The sequence below is a fragment of the Taudactylus pleione genome, unplaced genomic scaffold (genome assembly GCF_031769625.1).
Source record: "Taudactylus pleione unplaced genomic scaffold, aTauple2 ptg000292l, whole genome shotgun sequence".
In the NCBI taxonomy this organism is placed as follows: Eukaryota; Metazoa; Chordata; class Amphibia; order Anura; family Myobatrachidae; genus Taudactylus; species Taudactylus pleione.
In genome coordinates, this window is record NW_028284694.1 from 1,177,407 (window position 1) to 1,200,893 (window position 23,487).

At 44.6% G+C, this 23,487-nt stretch overlaps 1 protein-coding gene across 1 annotated transcript in view; it reads left to right on the top strand.

The window, feature by feature from the left end:
* GOLGA7B (golgin A7 family member B) overlaps nt 1–23,487 on the top strand; it is a 61,184-nt gene that overhangs the window by 16,759 nt on the left and 20,938 nt on the right. Inside the window, exon 2 of the mRNA XM_088482770.1 lies at nt 10,103–10,228. Coding sequence (XP_088338896.1) covers nt 10,103–10,228 — 126 coding nt within the window. The remainder of the gene's footprint in view (nt 1–10,102; nt 10,229–23,487) is intronic.

A 23,487-nucleotide genomic window follows, 5' to 3' on the forward strand; every position in this document is an offset into this window, starting at 1 on the left:
ACTGCAGGCTGTAATTGCCTGCAAAGGATTTGCAACAAAGTATTAAAAAGTGAAAGTTAGATTTAGGGTTGTTTAGTTTGTCCCATTACTTTTGGCCCCTTAAAAAGTGGGAGGCACATATAGAAACCGTTGTAATTCCTACACCGTTCACCTGATTTGGATGTAATTACCCTCAAATTAAATCTGAAAGTCTGCAGTTAAAGCACATCTTGGTTGTTTCATTTCAAAGCCATTGTGGTGGTGAATAGAGGCCAAAATATGAAAATTCTGTCAATGTCCCAATATTTATGCACATGACTGTATATGGGGGTAACACTGCATTTCATTCTGCATCCAAGAAGACTTTTACTACTCCCCAGCCAAGCTGGTGGAAGATTAGGACCACGATGAGGAAAGGTTGGTAACCTATCTCATCTACTAGTAAGTACACTGTCCTAATAATGTTGTAAAATAGGGGGATCAGAATGTCAATAAAGCAGCTTGTTCAAAGGAGTGTGTCAGGCTCCAATACAGAAGAAACAAAAAATGGCAGCTGCTCAATCAATCTAGCAGCACTAATCAGGTGCATGAAAGGGAGGGGTCATACTCAGTAGAAAAAAGAGGGGGGTTTAACCCCCTATTGTTCCTCAGCACACTGAATAGTACCTGCAACAATATATGAAACCTATATGGTCATAGAAATCAGAGATATTAGTTGCATGCATTTGCAAATACATGGGAAGCTGCTAGGCCACGTCACGGCTTCTCTGTCACTAGCAATTCCTAACACTAAGGGGTTCACATCCGGGGCGCAGTGCACCCCGAAAAATGTCCAGCCCAGGACCCCCCCCAGATTGATTGAGCAGCTGCCATTTTTTGTTTGTTTGGTATGAGAGGCATGAAGGAGCCAGCATTAGTAGGGCATGCTGGTTCTAGTAGTGCTAGTTGGAGTTCCCTGGGGTGACTTTCAGGTAAGCTGGCTCTCAATGTGGATGCATTCATGTATGTGCCTTTATCAGGAGGCCTTACATTTGACAAAATTTATATGTGCCTTTATTATGAGGCCTTATAATTGGTATATTTTACATTTGGGGTGAGCGTTCGGGCGTAAGGCCCCCGGGGCTGGTCTGGCTGGGCCCCCTCATGGCATCACCACTTAATACACATAGTTGCTTCTTACATCACATATTATTATGTTTGTATTTTTTTCATGTAATAATTCACATATATTTTAACCCCTTTTTCCAACACTCATTAATTAGTCTTACACACCTATACTTTACACTGCACTGTCACTCTTTTTTGCAACTAATATCTCTGATTTCTATGACCATATAGGTTTCATATATTGTTGCAGGTACTATTCAGTGTGCTGAGGAACAATAGGGGGTTAAACCCCCCTCTTTTTTCTATCCAATACAGAAGAGTATACAGAAGAGAAAAGTAGATAAATGGATGAACAGTAATCTTCATCTACAGTATCTACTGTCCTTATAATGTTCCCCAACTCCTCCTTCCCTGCTGTGTGACAGGTGTGCGTCCACAACACTGCCTAGCAGATCCATATAAACAAACTCTGTGACCCTGCTATACCTGGTGCTATAACTGCTGGAAAAGAACTGTTTATTAAATATGATTCCAACATGCAATGGATCATGATATTGCAATTTTCCTAATTGCTCATTTAATACATGCCAGTCTCCCAGGAAGCTCTCCAGTTCTCATATGTGCTCACTTTGTCAGATCTGGCATTGGCGATAGGAGTAATGCTCAACACAAGTTACTAATTAGCAGCTCTGTCTGAAGAGTTCTGGCACAAACATGCGTTGTAAATAGAAAGCTTATTACGTACAGTAACAAGCAGGCTGCCGCTCATGAGAAGGGACGTCATGTGTGCTGAGACAGGCCTTTAAAAAAAAGACATATGTACTGTGTATGCCCTGATTTAATTCCCTCATATTTAATCACTATGGTGGCAAAATTGCAATAGGGCACACAATATTATCCTACAGTTTATATCAGTGCTGAATTAAACCCTGCGGAGGCCCCTAGGCAGTCGAAATCTCAGGGCTCCCCTCGCAAATGATCTCCTAATATGTTTTTAATTCTACCAACAATTAAAATTTTAAAAAGCCGTAAGTACTGTAGGTTACAAACTGACAGCTGACAGAAGATGAGCTTTTAAGAGACAAACTGTAATGTGAGTCTGATGTCTATGGTTTATGTACTTTAAGTGGTTAATGGGTACATTACATTAATACAGTCTTTTCTCTATGGAGTCTTTAATGTAAAGTTTTTGTTTCTTTGAGTTGATTAATTTTTTCTGTCTTTTGGAAACAATGTAAGAAAGCCTGATTGTAATTTTCTTTAAAGATCAAATCAATATTATTTTGACCCATTGTTGCAGGGCCCCTAAAAGGCCCGGGGCCCAAAGGCCGGTGCCTACTCTGCCTATTTGGTAATCCGGCACTGGTTTATATATTGCTATCCTATGGGGGTTATACACCCATAACATCTTTGGCAATTTCAATAGGCATTGTAGTATGCAAATTACTTCCATGTAATGCAGCATTGTCCCTTCTTTCTCCTGAAATGGGTCATTACATAGGTTCCAATTTATGTAATCTCAAGCAAGAGTCCCAAGATTTAAAGAGTTGTCCCAAAAAATTATTTCACCACTGCTGCATATATTTTATCGGACCCCGATAATTAACATTCTAAATGGATGTGCCCGCCGGAGCAACTCACCATTGCTCCGGCACGGAGACAGCTGACTCGAAAATCCTTTCGGAGCAGTGAAGCTAGTGCGCCTACGTGACCTACAGGTCACACATGCGCACTAAGGCCCCGGCATCCGGTGGAAGAAGCCTGTCAGGGGTGGAGGGATCCAAAAGGACCCCTCTTTGCAACCTGGTTGCGTATCGCAAGTGGGAGCAAACGCCATATGAGGACGGCGAATCGTCCGCAGTTAAGCTCTGAAAATATTGTATTTTTGGAGCTTGGTGAATTCTGTCCCCATACTAGTGTATGGGGACAGCGGGCCATTCCAGGAGAGAAAGGTAAGCAGGAGATATCTGCGATGCTAGTGTATGGGGACAGCAGGCCATTCCAGGAGAGAAAGGCAAGCAGGAGATATCTGTGATACTAATGTATGGGGACAGCAGGCCATTCCAGGAGAGAAAGGTAAGTAGGAGATATCTGTGATACTAGTGTATGGGGACAGCGGGCCATTCCAGGAGAGAAAGGTAAGCAGGAGATATTTGCGATACTAGTGTATGGGGAAAGGGGGCTATTCCAGGAGAGAAAGGTAAGCAGGAGATATCTGCGATACTAGTGTATGGGGACAGCGGGCCATTCCAGGAGAGAAAGGTAATCAGGAGATATCTGCGATACTAGTGTATGGGGACAGCTGGCTATTCCAGGAGAGAAAGGTAAGCAGGAGATATCTGCGATACTAGTGTATGGGGACAGCGGCCAGATGTTTGGCGGTCTTAATCATTTTTTTACTGTAACCTCTATTAAGTAGGCGTATGGTAAGATCTTCAGATTTTGCCATAAAAGTCTCTACTGTGGATCATATGATTTGGCAGGGCAGCTACACTGACCTATTGGCCTTCATTCAAGAATTGAACAATAATTCCATCAACTTAAAATTAACACACACAATTAGTACAGAGAAGGCAACTTTCTTGGATTTACATCTGTTCCTAGACAAGGAAAAACATCTCCTAACGGAACTGTTTAGAAAAGAGACAGCTACAAATAGCCTCTTACATAGTAACAGTGCACATTTTCCGCCGACTATTAGAAACCTACCTAAAGGCTAGTTCCTTAGACTCAGAAGGAATTGCTCCACAGTAGAGACTTTTATGGCAAAATCTGAAGATCTTACCACACGCCTACTTAATAGAGGTTACAATAAAAAGTAAGACCACCAAACATCTGGCATTAAAAACAGACAGACACACTCTGATCTTCTCCAATAGTAAGAAACTTGAACAAGATTCAGATCAGATACGCTTTATAACAAACTTCTGTAACGAATGGAAGGATCTCCAAAAGATTGTCACACGACACTGGCACATCCTTCTAATGGATCACGACTTACGGAAATCCCTACAGGATAAACCCACTTTTAGCTGGCGGAGATCCTATAACCTAAAAGACAGATTAGTGAAAAGTCACTATGTGGGCAATGTTAGGAGAAAACCCAAGTTAAGAGGCACTTTCCCCTGTGGCAAGTGTAAGGCCTGTCCGTACATTATTAAAAAAGATCATGTTACGGACAAATTTGGCCACAACATTGAATTAAAACAATTCATTAATTGTGATGCCATGGGGGTTGTATATTGTCTAGAGTGTAGCTGCAACCTCAGATACATAGGCATGACCACCCGCATATTTAAACAAAGGATCTTGGAACATGTAGGTAACATTAGAAATGCCCACCATGACCTTACGAAAATGAAGAAATTAAGTTCTGCTGCCCGACATTTCCTGAGACATCATAACGGAACCACGCAAAGTCTTAAAGCATTTGGACTTGAGCATGTCAGACTAGGTGTGAGAGGCGGCAACCTTATGAGAGTATTACTACAGCGAGAAAGCCAATGGAAATTCAGGCTCAATACGGTCAGTCCTTATGGACTAAATGAAATGATTAACTTCTCTTCCTTTTTATAGGAAGAATAAAGGATCATAGAATGATTGTCCTCATAGCTTTTAGTATAAAAGGCCTACTGTAATGTTAAACGTTAATTAATTTTATAAACCTCATATTGACTCGGACCTTTTACTTATTTAATTTTTTTAAATAATTTCTTAATATCATTAATTTTCACATTTCTATTTCACTCACTTATTTTTGATATTAATTTATGTTCTACTATACAGACACTACCTCACACCATTATTTCACTATTTATAAATATTTTTAATTTTTTAATTTTTTGTTTTATTTTATTTTAGTTTATTTTTCTTCCATTATTCATATATACACAATTTTATTTCATTACAAGCACATAGTCTCCACTATTCATCCTAAATCAGGATAATCATTCTCGTTACCCCTTATATTAATTCACCAATATCATATCTATATACACTTTTTTCTCACTTTTTTCACTTTATCCACATGATCATCATTACTTTCTATCACTTGCTTAACGTATAACACAGTGATTCTCTATATATATAAATTCTGCAATTACCCTCCGCTCACCTCTTCCCCGTCACTCTCCTACTGTCAGCACTTATTTATACTTACCATATAAAAAAACGAATGTATACAATTATATAAACATTGTTTATAATCTTGGGTCCAGAGATCCATTGAGTTTTTGTATTCTCATTTTACACATTTCCTCTTGTCTTTTAACATTATTAAGCTATAAACATCATAATTCCCGATTAGTAAGTCACGTGGTATTGTTGTTATCACGTGGTATTATTTCATTTCTTCTTTCCCTGGCTTCTCGTAATTGGGCCAATCAGGAGTGAGTTTAGTTTGACCTATCACTGGGCGTTTAACATATGCACAGCAGTACCTAGCCCTCTGATTGGTTAACGCATAGGTTAAAGATCACCTGTGTGAGGTAACCAGCATCCGACTGAGGAAGCAGCACGTGAAACGCGCGTCTCGGATCAGGTGCACTCCCGCTGTGTACAGGCGGGATCTCACAGCACTACACGCTGAGGACTCCGGTGATGGCAGACTTCTGTTCACCCCATGCCGATTCTCACTAGAGCGATCAGGTACCACACTATTTTAATTTCCAGGCGCACGTATAGACCATTTGTGTTATGTGTGAGTGATTAGCCCTGCACTACCCCAGAGGCAACCAGAGCATAACTTACCTTACATGGACTACAGTGCTGCCAATATTTTACTTTCTTCTTACCACAGTACACGATCCTAGGCTTCTCACTACTCACCACTGCCCATATGACATGTGAGTAGCAGCAGCATTGGGGACGATCACATACTGTGGCTTTTACCTGACCTTATGTCACATATTTACTACAATATACTTTTTACTATGGGCACTCTCATTAAGGCTAGATCTGAATAGGTTCCTGCACTATTTACACACCAGGTTCCTTTTTCACATCAGATTTAACAGTAGATGCTCAGTACACTTTTCTATACCCTTGGGTAAGTCTGACAACACGCTCACGTGTCATTCACTGTGTACATAATGACAGGCAGCAGCTGTTGCCTTGACACCATACAAAGGGTACATCTTACCTATATTTTCACACTTATTCTGTAATCTTAATTTCTGTGGTACCTGTAACAATTTATATACGGCAATCGGTGGACCCATAGTCTGTTACACAAGTTTATTATTGTCTCCTCTCTTTTTTATGGATTTTCATTTTTTTCATATATGATAGACTTACTATTTCTCTATCTGATTAACCTGAAGATATACACATTGAGAGTTCTCTACAAATATCTGATGATATTAAACAATTTTTGAAATTTTTTGAAATTTTGAGATTTATTATATTATATATGTGTTGTTGCTGTGATATGTCATGGATTTTATTTTCATGGAACTTACTTTTTCTGTGTATGATCACATTACTATTAACATTATATTGTTTGGATTGACATCTCGAGGGGGGCTCATTTAGTGGTCTTTTCCATATGACCATACTTGTTGAATATATAACCCTTTTTCCTGAAGTCACTCCACTGACTCATATTTCACTTTGCTTCCTATATTAGTGTTTAGTATTGTGTTTTGTTTTGTCCAATATTGATTATGTATCTTTGTTAATTGTGCTATTTAGGATCTGTATTTGTTTTTGGCAGACATTTTAATGCATATCTAATAAATGCTATTTTTTAATTATCAATCTAGTATCAGTAAAGAGTGACCCCAACTAGAGAGTTCTTCTTTCTTCCTCATTCTTCTCATTAATTCATACTCTCAGGGGAGCACCTTCACATAACTAACAATCATTTGTATACCCCTATTGGATAGTGGGTTTAATTGTTTCTTATGATTGTGGATCTGTCAATATGATATCTATATCTACATACCAGTGACCTCTTTATCCTGTGCTCATTGAACTTCTCCAATTCCCTTTTCCTGGTTTTTATTTGGACTTTGAGAAGATCTGATCCCACACCAACGGACCTGGGCACCTACTGGTAGGTCAGCACCCATTCTCCTCACCAGTGCAGGAGGCCGCAAAGTGGGAGCACCCCTGATCACCTCCAACAGGGCATCCCAGTTCATAAGTCTGTTGACCATAGGTCCAGCAGGGAAGCATGCAGTAGTCAGGACCGCATGTCAAGGAGCCCCCTGAAAGGGTTGACCCTACTCCCCACACTGTGGATACGCCCTGTCACCCCAAATCACCAACAACTGGGCAGTGTGTGCTGCCACGAACCATCTAAGAGACATTTATCTTCCAGGAGCACTGTGCCTCCTACTGAGCAACTACCACCCTCTATGTGCACACACAGATACAAATAAACGTATTTGTTTCTTCCAACATCCATCCAGCCTCCAGTATTTCTGTTCTACCACAACACATCCACCACAACACATAGCCATCTGCTCCCCCCAACCTCCCCCCATTTTTTTTCCTCCTCCCTCTCCCCACCAATACACACACACAACCAAGGAGCGCACGTACCCTCCAATCTTACCGTATATATCCAATAGTAGGATCAGGTACCCTACTGTACGCTGCAGCACCATCCACACCTGGACCCCCCCCTCTCTCTCTCTCTCCCCCTCACTCCTTTTTCTGTCCTCACACCTTCCCCCTCTCCATTATCCAACCCCTTATATCCCACAACACCACCACCACCCCGAAGCGCATCCCAAACCCAGTATTACCAATAGTAGTATTGAGCTGGCCGCGAGCCAGTCACAGCTCACAGAACAGCAGCCAATCAGGAGTGGCTGCTCCTGATTGGCTGCCGTTCTGCGAGCTGTGATTGGCTCGTGACCAGCTCCATAGTTCAAATGCCGCAACGCAGATGCTCTTTTTCTCCGCCTGCCGCCCGATGCATTATTTGCCGCTGCCACCCTGGCCCCTTTCTCAGGTAATTGTGTAGTTGTGTTGACCCTGTCTTTTGCTCCCACTCGAGTCCAGCTACCCTTCCCTGCACTGCCCCCCCAGTCCAGCCTGCCTGCCCACCCCCCCAGTTTAGCCAGCCATGCTGCCTTCCCTGCCCCTCCCCCAGTACAGCCAGCCTTCCCTAAGCCCTTTCCTTCCCAGCCATCTTTCCTTCCCTACCCACCCCCCCCCTGCCCACACTCCTCCAGTGCAGCTCCTGGCTGTGTGTTGTGGTGGATGTGTTGTGGTAGAACAGAAATACTGGAGGCTGGATGGATGGTGGAAGAAACACATATGTTTATTTGTATCTGTGTGTGCACATAGAGGGCCTTCCTTCCCTGCCCACCTCCCAGTCCAGCCAGCCTACCCCCCCCAGGTCCAGCCAGCCTTCCTTCCCTGCACACCCCCCCCAGTGCAGCCAGCATTCCTTCCCTGCCCACCCACCCCCAGTGCAGCCAGCATTCCTTCCCTGCCCACCCCCAGTCCAGCCTCCCTTTCCTGCCCACCCCCCAGTCCAGCCAGCATTCCTTCCTTGCCCACCCCCCAATCCAGCAAGCCATCCTTCCCTGCGTATCCCCCCAGTCCAGCCAGCCTTCCTTCCCTGCCCACCCCCCCCAGTGCAGCCAGCCTTCCTTCCCTGCCCACCCCCCCAGTGCAGCCAGCATTCCTTCCCTGCCCACCCCCCCAGTCCAACAAGCCATCCTTCCCTGTCTACCCCCCCCAGTTCAGCCAGCCTTTCCTGCACTCCCTCCCCCTTCTAGTCCAGCCAGCCAGCCTGTCTTCCCTGTCCTAGTCCAGCCAGCCTGTCTTCCCTGTGGCACCCCTGTGTCTGGCCAGCCTGCCAGACTTCTCTGGCCTGCTTCTCCCCTAGTCCAGCTGGCCTTTCCTGCCCTTTGCCCCCCCAGACCAAGCCAGCATTCCCTGCCCTTTGCCACCCCATCCACTCTTCCCAGCCAAGTGCCCCCGCTTATTTAGCCTTCTCTACCCTGTGCCCCCCCTCCACCATGTCTAGCCATTCCTGATTTACATACCAATTGATGCACCACCCCCGAAGTAGCTCCTCCCACATTATCCACAACTCCACCCAAGTCTGCCCTGTACCCCGGGGGGCCCTGCCTAATTTGTCAGTACTGGGCCCAAAATTTCTGATGGCAGCCCTGCTGTGTATATATATATATATATATATTTTTTTTTTTTAAGATGAGCATATTATATTTACGAAGAAATTATAAATCACTTTCACTTTTTTAGAGTGTGTGCAAGTGTTTCCAAATTTTTCCCGTTAATTAGTGAGCATACGATACATTTGGCCGAATAGGAAGTAATGAGGAAGTTGAGTTCGATTTTGCATTCTATTTTGCATTTGATTTTAATGAGGATTTGAAGTTCGATTTTGGAAGGTATTTCATAAACTGAACACAAAATCCCTTCTTAAAATCAACCAAAATCTAATTCGATTTGAAAATTGAATGCAAAATCAAATAATGGTAAATGAGGCATATGTTAAGGGATTTTGCAGCTCGATTCAGATTCCGTTTCAGTCGATTTTTTTAGATTCATAAAATCGAATACCAAATCAAACTTTAGTAAATTTACCCCCTGGACTGTTTAGAGGCATGATACTCTAATATACAGTTCTTATACCACTGATCCACCACCCAGACCTTACTTTCTTAACAGGGTGTTCTTTGATTAAGGTTCTTTTCCAAACCAACAGTTATCTAGTTACATAGAGAAGGCGTCTTTATTGGGGGGCTCTATAATTATTTATTGAAAAAGGAGATATTTCCTGTATTTCAGTGGATGTTATCAGCAGCGTTTCCTGTTTCTTTAACTCAGAGCCTGTATTTATTCCACCAGTATGGTAAAGGTGTTCTCTGAATACCACACTGTTCTGTTTTATATATCTGTATCATGTTTGTTTTATAATAAAGCAGCACTGAGGTTTCAGCAGCCCCGTTCCTATCATCACACCCAGCTCTGTTATATTAGTGTGTTCCTGGAAAGCCCTGACCCTTCTTCTGCCTTTTCTATCTTCCAGATGCATAACCTTCAGGAGCTGAGGAGAAGCGCCTCTCTGGCCACCAAAGTGTTTATACAAAGGGATTATAGCGAAGGAACCATGTGTCAGTTCCAGACGAAGTTCCCAGCAGAACTTGACAGTCGGGTATTACCGCTTTCTGATTAATCCGAGTCACACTGCAAATATTACCGTCACTCTTAGCTCTCTTTCCTTTGTAGATATGTACGTCTTCAAAGACATAGAAACATGCAGTTACAGTTTATGCAGCATGTAATAAAATAAACAAAAGGTTGTTCATTCAAAAATTGGCAGATGAGTGTGATTAAAAATATCATTACTGCCAACTGCAACCCTATATCCCTTAAGCTGTAATGTGTTTATCAAATCTTACAAATGTATACAGAGATATCATGGTAGAATACGACTGTGGGGTAATTTTACAAATCCACCACATCCTCAGCGATTTAGCCCTGCTGGATTTAAAGGGGCAATTATATTTAATATAAAATCAGAAGTGTTTTGTGTTTCATTTTATTGCCCCTTTAAGTCCAGCGGACAAAGGGCCTGATTCAGAGCCGGACGCAATTAGCGCTCGCTCGTCCAGAAAATAGGGGTGGCTATTCAAATCAACCGTTCGCTCTTTGCGGTCCGTTCACGTCTCTAGGTCTGAACGAGCGAGCAAAACTTGCGGTCGTTTTTTGAAAAAATACGCCCCCTGGCCGCTCGCATCCTACGTCATGTCCGCTATTTATTAGATTAATCGAGTACATCGACCAGCGTATGAACTGCTCGCTATTCTTGGGGTTGGTTTTTGCTACTACAATTTTGCGAGCAGTTCTGGCTATAAAATAACCCAGTGACGTGGTCAATGACGCTGCTGTTTTAATTATGCACACCCATAAAACGCCCATTTTGACCTTTAAGCACGCCTGCGTTCGGATCTCCACTCCCCGTTTTCAAGCACCTTCCCCCATTACCACCCACATATGCCTACTCCTGTCACTCAAATTATCAGGCATTCGCTATTTTGCGAGCACATGAATTTCGGCCGCACTGACTGGTTCGCGCATGCGTATAACGATCCGTACGCATGCGCAGTTGGGCAAACATCGCTCGGAGCGAACGAGCGGCCGCTTACGAGCGGCTCTGAATCAGGCCCAAAATGTGTGATTTAGCCCCAGAAACAAAACATCGATGTTGATAGATTTTGTTTAGTACATATAACCCCAGGTCTCCAGACCATAAGTTACAGGTCAGTACCAAATACATGGACCAGAAATATCCTAATTGTGGTTTTAATAGTCCATTCTTATTTATCTTTATATGCTTGTCTTGTAGACAACAGCAAAGTAATCACAATGAAGTAAATAATGGAAAATGAGCCGTGGGTCATACAGCTGATTAAAACACACACCGTACCGTGGGTCTTGGGTGAAACAAGGTGAAGACCCTCTTACATAACTATCCCTGGACTCAATAGTTCAATGACTGGTTAGAGGTCAAGCGAGGGTGAAAGACACCATGCAGGGCAGAGATAAATCAGCTCCTTCCTGGGCACCAGCTGTTATTACAACTAGATTATTTATAATGGATCTCTTAGTGATGACCACTCAGTGGGGATGATTCAGAGGTGGATGCAGATGCAGCTGCGTCTATTGGCGGTCGCTCATCTAGGACTTTATGCGAATGCCGCTACAAAGTCCTTCCCTTGTGTACGATCCGTGCGTTCAAGGAGGGAGACGCACCACTGCCAGCGTCCTTAGACACTGAAATACAGATTGGTGTGTGACGCCATGTTCCGTCGCACCATCAAAACTTGCAACAGGCCTACGGCAAGTGCAGTTTCTCCGTCCATGTACGGTCTCCTATGTCGGTGGCTTAGAGTCTCTGCGGCAAACACTGACACACCCACGACACTCCCATAAGACACGCATAAGGCGGGCCATCTCCGTGCGTACGCTAAGCCACCTCCCAGTCACCACCTAGGAATGCCCACCACTTCTCTAATACATCGCTGGCATCTAGATTGCACCAGCGCCTTTGTGCGTACACTCTGTACCTGAGCGCTCTGGTACATGACGGGAAGGCAGAATTTGCATATTATTACTGTTGCGGCTCTGCAATAAGATGCGGTGATAATTGCGTACACCTCTGAGTCAGGGCAACAATTAATCCCCCCTCCAAAGGGCATGTGCACATACAGTGATTGCATGCGTCCATCCAAAGCTTTTCCATACAATCTGTAGAAGAATATAAATAATACAAATATGTGTATACTGGTAAACTCAGGCTATGGATGGATCCCATGGAAAGTAAACCACCAGTAAACTGAATAAGGACAGGTGTCACTATACAGATTGCAATATATATGCATACTTCCCAATTCCTGCTTTTGGGGACTGTCCCGCGGGCCGCAGTGTTGGGAGGAGCACTGCTCTGCATAGCAGAGCAACGGGCAAATAAATGCTGTGCTCATCTGTTCATAGTCCGGGAGTGCTGGCCGTGCTCCCAGAGTGATGAAAACGGGGGCGTGCCATGAGGCCACGCCCATCCCGGGAGGCCATGCCCTTTGTCTCTGGAAAATGTTTTGCATAGTTACTTTCGAAACTCTTAATCCTTTAATACAGATTTAGCTGAATGTTTTGGGCAGATGTATAAAGGAACAGACACTAAAGGGTATATTTATAAAAGTGCGGGTTTTTAGAAGTGGAGATTTTGCCCATAGCATTAGCGACCAATCAGATTCTAGCTATTATCTTCTATAAGGTGTTAGATAAATATTAAGCAGATCCTGATTTGTTGCTATGGGCTACATCTCCAATTTTATAAGCACAGCACTTTAGTAAACATACCCCTAAGTGCCTGATTTATGAATCGGATGCTGCAGCGTCCATGTGTGCAGCATTTGCCAATATTGCTTCTGCAACTTTATGCAAATGGCGCTACAAGCCCTTCCCCCGGTGTACAATAGTGCGTCTGATTGTGCAAGGACTGGGACATCTACTTAGAGCACCTTTAGTCGATTAAATGCCGCTTGGTGCATCTAACGCAACCATCAGTCGCACCATCAAAACTTGCAGCAGCCCCGTGTTAGGTGCAGATTCTATGTGAGCAATCAAGTGTCTGTGTAAGCAACCAGTTCAATGACACGCCCACAAGACTCCCATAACGCGCCCATAAGACGGACTTTCTCTGTGCGTCCGCATAGCCACCTCCCAGTCACCTCCCAGTCACAGCCCAGTCACCTCCCAGTCACCACCCACATACATTTTAAGGCATATAGGGCTCTGTATCCCTGCACAGAGCGACTTCAATGCATGCGCAGAAGAAGAAAGAAATTGCACAACCGCGTACGATATGGACATTGAGCACTACTCAGAATCACACCCAAAATTACCCCTTCTGAAATAATTGTGTTCTGTAGGATTTTTCTTAATGGCAAAGAACCAGGATCCTGTCATATTTGGGAGACAATATTGGACTCTAAGGGGTATATTTACTTAAGTGACAGTTTTTAGAAGTGGAGATGTTGCCCATAGCAACCAATCAGATTCTAGCTATTATCTTCTAGAAGGTGCTAGATAAATGTTAAGTAGAATCTGATTGGTTGCTATGTGCAACATTTCCACTTCTAAAAACTCTTACTTTAGTAAATATACCCCTATGGATAATTATTCCTCTCTGCCATGACAGGAGAGACAGAGGCAGATACAAAGCTGGGGTACTGTAATCTGATTATACAGCTGATGTTCAGAATGACAGGATTTGTAGAGCATCATTCATGCTATAACTAGCTATGTAATATTTGCAGTAGGTATAGCGTGTTTTCCCTAGTTACTGTATAGTTAATATACGCCAGGATGGCAAAAGTGGGTGTGAATAAAACCGTGCTGCAGTGATCTTCGTTCCCTTCACATAGGGGAAAACCTGAGCCATAGGCAAAACCCTGGGGAGAGGTCACGGTCTGCAATATTAATGAGATGTTTTGAAAATCAGATCTAAGTGCAGCATTGTGTGTTTTTTACTGTTTGTGTAATTTATATGGAGACTTCCATACAGTGCATCTTATACATTTATAACACAATAGTAAAGCATGAAATTTGCAGTTTGGATAATGACCTGCAACTGCAACAGACTTTATAAAACATTCTGCCTGCATTGTACACTTATTATAGATAGAGAGGTATGTATTGGCAAATAATGGGAAAGGCTGCAAATGCTATTATCATCTTTCTACGTACAGTGAAATTCATAGCGGCAGAGAGAGTTTTTTGTATTCTGGACCTCTATCTACTGTATTGTTCTACCTGTGTTAGAACATTGTGAAGGAGGCTGAAGGTTATTAAAAGAGATTGTGTCATCCTGCGTAGTGTCTTAAGTTAATGACTTCTCCTGAATAGTGTCATAAGCCAGCAGCTTCTCCTGCATAGTGTTCTAAACCAGCGACTTCTCCTGCATAATGTCCTAAACCAGCAACTTCTACTGCATAATGTCCTAAGCCAGCGACTTCTACTGCATAGTGTCCTAAGCCAGCGACTTCTCCTGCATAGTGTCCCAAGCCAGCGACTTCTCCTGCATAGTGTCCTAAGCCAGCGACTTCTCCTGCATAATGTCCTAAGCCAGCGACTTCTCCTGCATAGTGTCCTAAGCCAGCGACTTCTCCTGCATACTGTCCTAAGCCAGCGACTTCTCCTGAATAGTGTCCTAAGCCAGCGACTTCTCCTGCATAATGTCCTAAGCCAGCGACTTCTCCTGCATAATGTCCTAAGCCAGCGACTTCTCCTGCATAGTGTCCTAAGCCAGGGACTTCTCCTGCATACTGTTCTAAACCAGTGACTTCTCCTGCATAGTGTCCTAAGCCAGCGACTTCTCCTGCATAATGTCCTAAGCCAGCTACTTCTCCTGCATAATGTCCTAAGCCAGCGACTTCTCCTGCATAGTGTCCTAAACCAGCGACTTCTCCTGCATAATGTCCTAAGCCAGTGACTTCTCCTGCATACTGTCCTAAGCCAGCGACTTCTCCTACATAGTGTCCTAACCAAGCGACTTCTCCTGCATAGTGTCCTAAGCCAGCGACTTCTCCTGCATAATGTCCTAAGCCAGCGACTTCTCCTGCATAGTGTCCTAAGCCAGCGACTTCTCCTGCATACTGTGGTCATGACCATCGCGACCATCGGGGCTTGCGAAGAGACTCTAAGGTTGGGTCTCGGCAAGCGCAAGCCCCAGGGAGCTTCCTGCTCTGATTGCCCCCAAACGGCAAGCGTTTTGTTGGGAATGCCTCCGTTTGGCCAGCCACTCCCCCTGAGGGAGACAGGGCCAGCAACCCCCCCCCCCCCACCCATTTTCTGGGATGATGCCTGACACGCCACCCACCCTCTTTCCTTCACCAAATGGCTACAGCCTGTTTACCCATTTTGAACAGCAATGCATTTATATGGGCTTTCTGCACCCATTAAAATGCATTGTCCATTAATATGAATGGAAAAGGCTTTTGGTTTTCAGTCAACTTCGGGTGCCTGAAACTAGTGAGAGTCTGAGTACTTTTGAAGGTTTTAATGGTGATTTAGCTAATTTTCCTTTTCTGGATTTCCGTCCTGCTCTACACATCACAAAGCAGAAAGCTACGATTTATGTGATTGCAAGATGTCTGCCAGCGTACACAGCAATTTACCTTTGATAACTTAGGTGAACTGCAAACTGCCATGTAAATTGTAGATATGATCAGAATTGTCCGTTGACAGAACTGACTCTTAATTAAAAAAATTAAAAAAATGCAGTTACTTAGAAAATTGCCACATCATCAACCTGACCTAATTTACCATATAGCAACTATTTGCAAACTACGGGCCTGATCCTAAGATTAGGTTGACTATCATTCTGTAGATATGTATCTAGGATAACATGGTTAAATGGTCCACCCGGCCAAACGTCGACATTTAATATGTCGACACTAAAATGTCAACACATTTTTTGTTATTTTAGCCTGATCCTAAACCTAAGCCTAATCCTAACCCTAACCGTAAGCCTAACCAAAACCCTAAAAATAATGAAATGAAAGTGTCGAAATGTTAGTGTTGACATGTTAAATGTCGACCTTTTGACTGTGCCATCCATTTAACCCTGTCGACCTAAATACATTTCTACAGAATGATGGTTGACCTAATGACTGTGTCAACTTTTTTCACTGTTGACATTCAGAATGTGTCGGCCTTCTGGTGTTAACCTTTTTATTGTCGACCAGTCGACCGGTACCCACACCTGGTTGAGGTCAGGCAAACGTCACATGATTCAAAGCAGCATCATTCCAACAAGGGCACAACCATACAGCATAATTCCTCCATGATTTGCCCTTGCCAAGGACTTAAGTAGGCACCACTGGCACCCTGCAATGCTCCATAAGATAGGGCCTGAGGGCCTGATTCAGAGCCGGACGCTCTGACCAGAGCGCTTGCTCTGAATCAGGGCCCTCCTACCTCAACTTGGAGCGGCCTCTTGGACGCACGCATAGCTGTGGGTTACCACCCACAGCTTATGCGAGCATCCATGATGATGGTCGCGATGGTCAAGACCATCGCGACCATCGGGCTTGCGACGAGACCCTGCGATAGAGTCTCGCTGCCGCAAGCCCTGGAGTGATTTTGGCTCTATCAGAGCCAAAATCACTCCCACTGACATCACTACTGATGTCAGTGGGGCCGGACCCAGACGGTAGGCGTTCCCATGGGAACGCCTCCGTCTGTCAGCCATGCCCCCGGCACGCCCACCAAAGGGGGCGTGCTGTCAGTCACACACGACAGCACGCCCCCTTTTGTGCGAGACCCCGAGCGAAGGCTACCCCGTCGCGCGGCCGGGTCTTGCGCATGCGCACGACGGAGCTCCCTCCGTCGTGCTCATGCGCATTAGGGCACCATCGACCCGCTTGCGAGCGTCCTGCGCTCACGAGCGGGACTGAATTAGGACCTGAGTCAGATGTGGACTTGCATTTAAAGCTGTGATTTTGTACGCAGCTGCCGTGTGAACGTATGCTAATGCTACAGCCACCCAGCGGCCTCGCAGATGCAAGCAACTGCGTACAAAATGCAGATCCTTGGACAATGGACCATCTGAGTAACCCTATGGTCACAGAGAACGGCAACTGAGGTGCCATATCTTCTGTGTACAGGATTGCAGATAACGGTCACGTCACCTCCACGATTTGCAGCCACCCCTTGTCACCTCCCCTGTCTGTCACTCGTGGAATAAATCCTTTTTACAACTGTAGTCGCATTTGGTCACAATAGCCGCGTGCACGCACAGTGGCTATGCCTCAGGCGCAGTCCACCGATAATCGCTGAACTGCAGGAACATTGAAATAGCGGCCAGAGCTGAATCAGGCCCCGTAGTTATTAATCGCTACTTGTTGCTCATGAAGTATGATATAGAGGTTTGTTTAAAAAATAGATGGGAAGCATTTGTCCTCTGGGTCCAGAGCAATTATCCTATTTACCAATTTGTCACAAATGCCTGGAATAGAGCAGGTCATGTGACGAGCGGCTACAGGGCATCATTGAGTTAATTGGTTGCACTTTCTTTACTGGCTAACAGGCTGTCATTAGCTCTGACACCATTGTAACAGGCTGGGTTTTATGTTGTGCTTGTACATATTTATTCTGGTTGAATTGAAACGTTTTTAGTTTTATTTTACATATTAATTGGAACTGAGCAAAGGGAGTATATTTACTAAAGTGGTAGTTTTTAGAAATGGAGACATTGCCCATAGCAACCAATCAGGTTCTACTTAACATTTAACTAGCACCTTCTAGAATACAGTAGCTAGAATCTGATTGGTTGCTATGGGCAACATCTCCAATTCTAAAAACTCTCACTTTAGTAAATGTACCCCCTGGGGGTATCTTCTTAATATGGATATGTTTATGTCCTCATACACTGTAGCTTTTTTGCACCATATGGGGCAAAGTGCATGGCGCAACCTAAATGCTCCGCCACGTGTAGCGATTCTCACAACTTTCCCAGAATTCTGAAGTTTATTCGCATTGCAGCCGCACACATATCAGCTGATAGTGTAATAGCTACTTAGGATTAGTATTTTTATTTAGGATTACATTTTTGTCTCAAAGGAATTGATATAAAGTAGCAGATTAAGCAGAATGCTGGATTGCGCATTGCCTGGCGTTGGTCACTTGTATTGGACCTCTGTGTATTGCCTTATTATGCAGATTGAGAATGAGGCATACATGACAAGCAGCATGCAATGCCAGCGCCGGTATTCAGGGAACCCAGGAATTGTACTTTTGTTGCATTAGTGATATAAACAGGAAGCATATTTTATGAAGAAGTCTCTAAAGGGACACATGGCACGGCTTAGTCTCAACGTCCGTGGCACTCCAATCGGTGCTAATGATTTGAGGATAGGTGTTTGTGGCCACATCTGTAATTCTGTACTACATGTAGAACCTGCCTACCTTCCGAGAATGGCCAGGAGGTTCCCGAAAACCAGGTGGCGCTCCCAGCCACCCGGAAAGGTGGACAAGCTTGGGGCCACCCAGCCACGTATGACGCAATTTGCCCTGCCCTCCGCTCCACAATGCTGGTAATCCTGTCCCAGACCCACCCACCTCTGCCGAGCTCCGCCGCCACGCTGCCCACCTCCGCTGAGTCCCGCCCCGCATAGTGCCGACCTGGCTGCCTCTTCCCAGAGGAAGCAACCAAAAGGTCGGCAAGTATGCTACATGTGCTACCAGGAATTGCTGTATGACTGTGGTTTTAGCACATATAACAGTATCAAATATCTGTTCTCATTACAAACTAATACTAAGGGTAAATATAATAATAAGACTGTGGATATATCAGTGTCTTTCTTCTGCTGACTTTACACATATTGTGCTATTTTAAGACACTTGTAATAGGTTTTCGTTCCTCCTGTTAATGGCAGAAACTGTCTGGGGTCCTTTAGCTGCTTGTCAGGTTGGAGACAAGTCATTAATCAGTGGAGCAGAAGGGGATTCTTTCTTCAGAGTGGAGAATAACCATGGGGGGGGCCGACGAGAGATCGTTAGTTATGTCATTTTTGCTCTAATTACTGGAATGAAGTTAGACATACAGTAGGCAACGACTGTTCCGGAGAAGGACCTTTCTATGAGATCTGAAAACACTTCAATAAGAATAGCATATTATTTTTGGCAATGTAAAAGGAACAAAATGTGAACGGAATAAGAAAATCGGAAAAATGTGTCGCAATAGATCACAAGATTCTCTTTTATTTTGGTTCAGTGCTATAACGTCTATGGGTGTGTTTACATATTGTGTAGCGATTTTATTTTTTATTTACACAAGGACACAAATACTGTTTACAGTGTGACCATTAAAGCTATGTATTTGTTTTAAATAATTAATTTAACACTGAATTCTGCAAAATTCATATGGGGAATGTTATACATTGTTACAGTTTAATTTAAAAACTTAGACTGGGTGGTCCTGATGATGAGTAAAACATACTGCTGTGCACAGCGCATCTTGTGTGTTTTCACGCTCCGCATGCTCCGGGAATTCAGGGGTCTAGTTACTAAGCAGTGTTAGGAGACAGAGTGAAAAGTGATAAGGTACCAGCCAATCAGCTCCCAACTGTCATTTTTCAAACACAGCCTGTGAGATGGCAGTTGGGAGCTGATTGGCTGGCACCTTATCACTTTTCACTCTGTCTCCTAACACGGCTTAGTAAATAGACCCCTAAGCCTACTCAAGTAAGACTGATGCAGATCCATGTGTATTTCAGTCGCATTTGCAGCTAAAGGGGCGTAATAAAGCTGAATGGGGCTTCTTATGTCTGCAAACTTCAGTGAGGGCGTTTCATCAAACTTGGGGGCTATACAGAGTAAGATGGCAGCAGGAATTTGTCTGTTAGCAGACGTATTGGTAAAGTTATATGCTGGTATAAGTGTGCCGTGATGATGATGACAACCAAACTAAGCAGATGGATAGGTTCTATGCAAAGATACAAGCAACTATGCTATAGCCACCGCAGCTGCCATCCCATACATAGCCGCTCTGCAGACATATACAAATGTTCTAGTTGCCAGGGATTGAATTGCTCATACAAATATGCAGTCCGGTTGCAGATCCTTCCATTATCGGACTCCTGAGTAGCCCCTTGGTTGTGTTGAATGGACGCGGGAAGTGAGACACCGGAGCCATATTTCTTGCCCCCGAAATGGTCGGGGCACGTCTGCATTTTTAGCCGACACTCCCCGTTGCCTCCCCAATATGCTCCCTGACTGTTAATAACACTGTGGATATTGAGTTGCAGTGTGCGATTATTGTAATGTACCGTGATGCATGCGCAGTGCGACTCAGATGCAAGCGCAGTGGCACAAAATAGCTCCATCTGCGTCAACATCGGCCTAGTGTAATCAGGCCCTTAGCGCACTACCGGCCTGATTCGCAGGTACATGCAATGATGAGGTTCGTACAACTGATCGATTTTGTTACTGCGTATTCGCAGAATATACTGAAAACCCCTATGGCGCATGCGTTGCCCTGTGTGTACGCTGTTGTATAAGGGACTGCTGGCATTAAAAAAATGACGAGGCGAAACCATGGGCGTCCCTGGGAGGTGACTGGGAAGTGGCCTGATGTGAGTACAAAACAATGCCGTCTCATGGGCATCCCAGACGCAGAGCCGCAGCCACAGAGGCCATGTTCAGAAGGAGTTCAGGAGACACTGCGTCTGCCTTAGGCTGGTGCAAGAGTCGATGGTGAATGCAGTGGTGCGCCAATGAGGGTGTGTTGAGAAACATCAGCTGACTTGCTGCATCCACAGGCAGTGAGAGTGGGCATCTCAGGGCTTGCACAATCCGGCACACGCTGGTACACTACGGGGGGACTCAATCCAGCATTTGCATATTGTCACCACTGCGACTCTGCAAAAAGGCCCTATAGGCTGCAGCGCCCGTGTCTGTATCTTTTACCTGCCTTGCATCTGCGACTTTATGCTAATATGCTGCTACAAAGCCCTTCCCTGGTGTATATAGAAGCGTCCAAATGTGCAAGAACTGTTACAGCCGTTATCAGTGTCTGTAGACACTGAAATACCACTTGGTATGTCCATCCGTCGCACCACCGAAACTTGTACGTGCCGTCCGTCTGAGTACGGTCTCCTATGTGAGCAGTTCAGCATCTCCGTATGCAACCGCTTTCGGCAACATGTCTGCGACACCCCTGTGACACTTACATGACATGCAAAATCTCAGAGCGTCTTTTCAGCCTCCCCCGTTACCTCCCAGTCACCGTCCAGGAACAGTCCTGACATTTCTGCTACCAGGTGCCTAGATTTTATCTGCGACTCTGTACGAACAAAGCGCCTGCTTCAGAGATCTATGGTAACCCGATAGTTAGCGCACATCTCCGATTGTTAGAGGGCTGCGCACGGGCATATTTCCTGGCCTCACAAGCTGCCAAGACCCGGTCAGGCTGCGGTAAGATTCAGCTACCGCAGCCTGGCCAAGGGTGCAATTATCGCGACCGATTGTCGTAATGGTTGCAATGGTGATCGCAGGCTATGTGCTGGGATCACGCAGTTGCAGCAAGGAAGTGTCTGTTCCCTACAGGCACCTACTGCTGCATTGGCATCTGAGATGGACGAAACTGCCCAGACGCTTGTGTGCGACTCTGCAATTCTGTCCATCTCTGAATTAGGCCCAAAATGAGGACGCATGCATGGTGCAATGTAGATGCATGCGCAGACGAAAAACATTGCTCCACTGTGTCCAGCATAGGGCTGTATTCAATTAGAAATGAAGAGCCATTTACCGTGGAAAAGTATCACTGATGGCGGGTTTTCGCGTGGTCGGAAATGATCTCCAAATTCAATTCCAGCCAGTTTTCATCTACGCGGAAAGTCATACTTGCCTACATTGTATTTCCCTTTTGCGGGAGACTTGGGGTGAGTAGAAAGATCGGGTCGTGATGGGGGCGGGGCGTGACATCTTGCGTCATTAGGCCCCGCCCCTTCATGGTAAATTGCCGCGATTGGCGTACATTTGCATAAGGGGCGGGGCTAAATGACGCGATTCATGCAGAATTGCGTAATTAAGCCCCGCCCCCTACACAGAGACCCGCGATTGCTGTGGAAGTTCTCCCCATTCTGCCCACTTCACTAGGAAGTGGGCAGAAAGCGGGAGAAATGCCTACCCTTCCGGGGGTGCGGGGGGTTACCCGAAAAATCGTGAGCCTCCCGCGAAAACCGGGAGGGTAGGCATGTATGCGGAAAGTCAATGTAACGTAATAGGCGAAAACGATTCGCCTCTGAATAGCAGGAGAAAAGAAGAGCAAAATTTTTATTTTGGGGTGCAAAGGTGGGGAAACCACTCAGAACCCTGGGGACAGCCCCCCAAAGGACAACTGTGTCAAAAAATCCAGTGAAAAAACTTAACAACACCCAAAAAAAGTACTTTCATTTTGGGGGCAAAAAAGTACACAGTGGGGGGTACAAGCATAAAAGCTAGCGAAATAGGCTTCTTAGGGGTCTGCAAGGATGGGTCAGGTGTTTTTAGGATTGCAGGTGCATTTTTCACATTTTTTAAAACCTCACTTTAGGGGATTTTAAACATGCTAGCACCCATTTTCAAGTACCCCAAATTTGACCGGACTACTTATTTTCACCCAAAATACTGCATAATGCCATTCTTCACCACTTTTACAAGGACGCTAATAACAAGGATATTTTAAACAACTTCAGTACCCAAATAGTTTTATTAGGGCTATTGGAACACATCTACATTGATCCCCAATATTAGTGCATCTTTTTGGGGGGTGCAGACTGATTTCCCCTATTCTGACAGTACTTTTCGCCTGTTTTACATTCGCCGCTTACCGTTTTTGCCTGGTTACTAATTGAATAGGGCGATAAGCGGGGATGTGCATGATACGTTTTCGCGTCATGCAATATAGGCAAAAAGTCGGGTAGACAGAACATTTTCGCCGATGCAAAACTAATTGAATACGGCCCATAGTTGCTGAGTCCAAGTCAATCAGTCCTTATTAGCGAATTAAGATGCAAATTTCAGGATAAAGTACACAAGTACAGGAATCGCTACCTATTGTGGAGCATCTAAGTTACGTCAGGCGACTTGTGCTATATGCTGTATGGAGACACATCTGTAAGTGTCAGGTTAAGTTTTTGCTGGTGGAGATGTTTTCTAAAGATCACCTAGAGGTTGATGCAGAATTGAATCCAAGTTGGCCATAATAGCAGTGGTACCGTATAGTGTGCATAGAACCAAACGCATATACTCCGCCATAAGCAGTCCTATGTGTCTGCGCAACCTCACAGCCTCTATCTGTATTCTTGCTTTCATAGCCGTCACTATGATTAATGCTCACTTGCACCAGCCCTGTGCTCGGTTTAA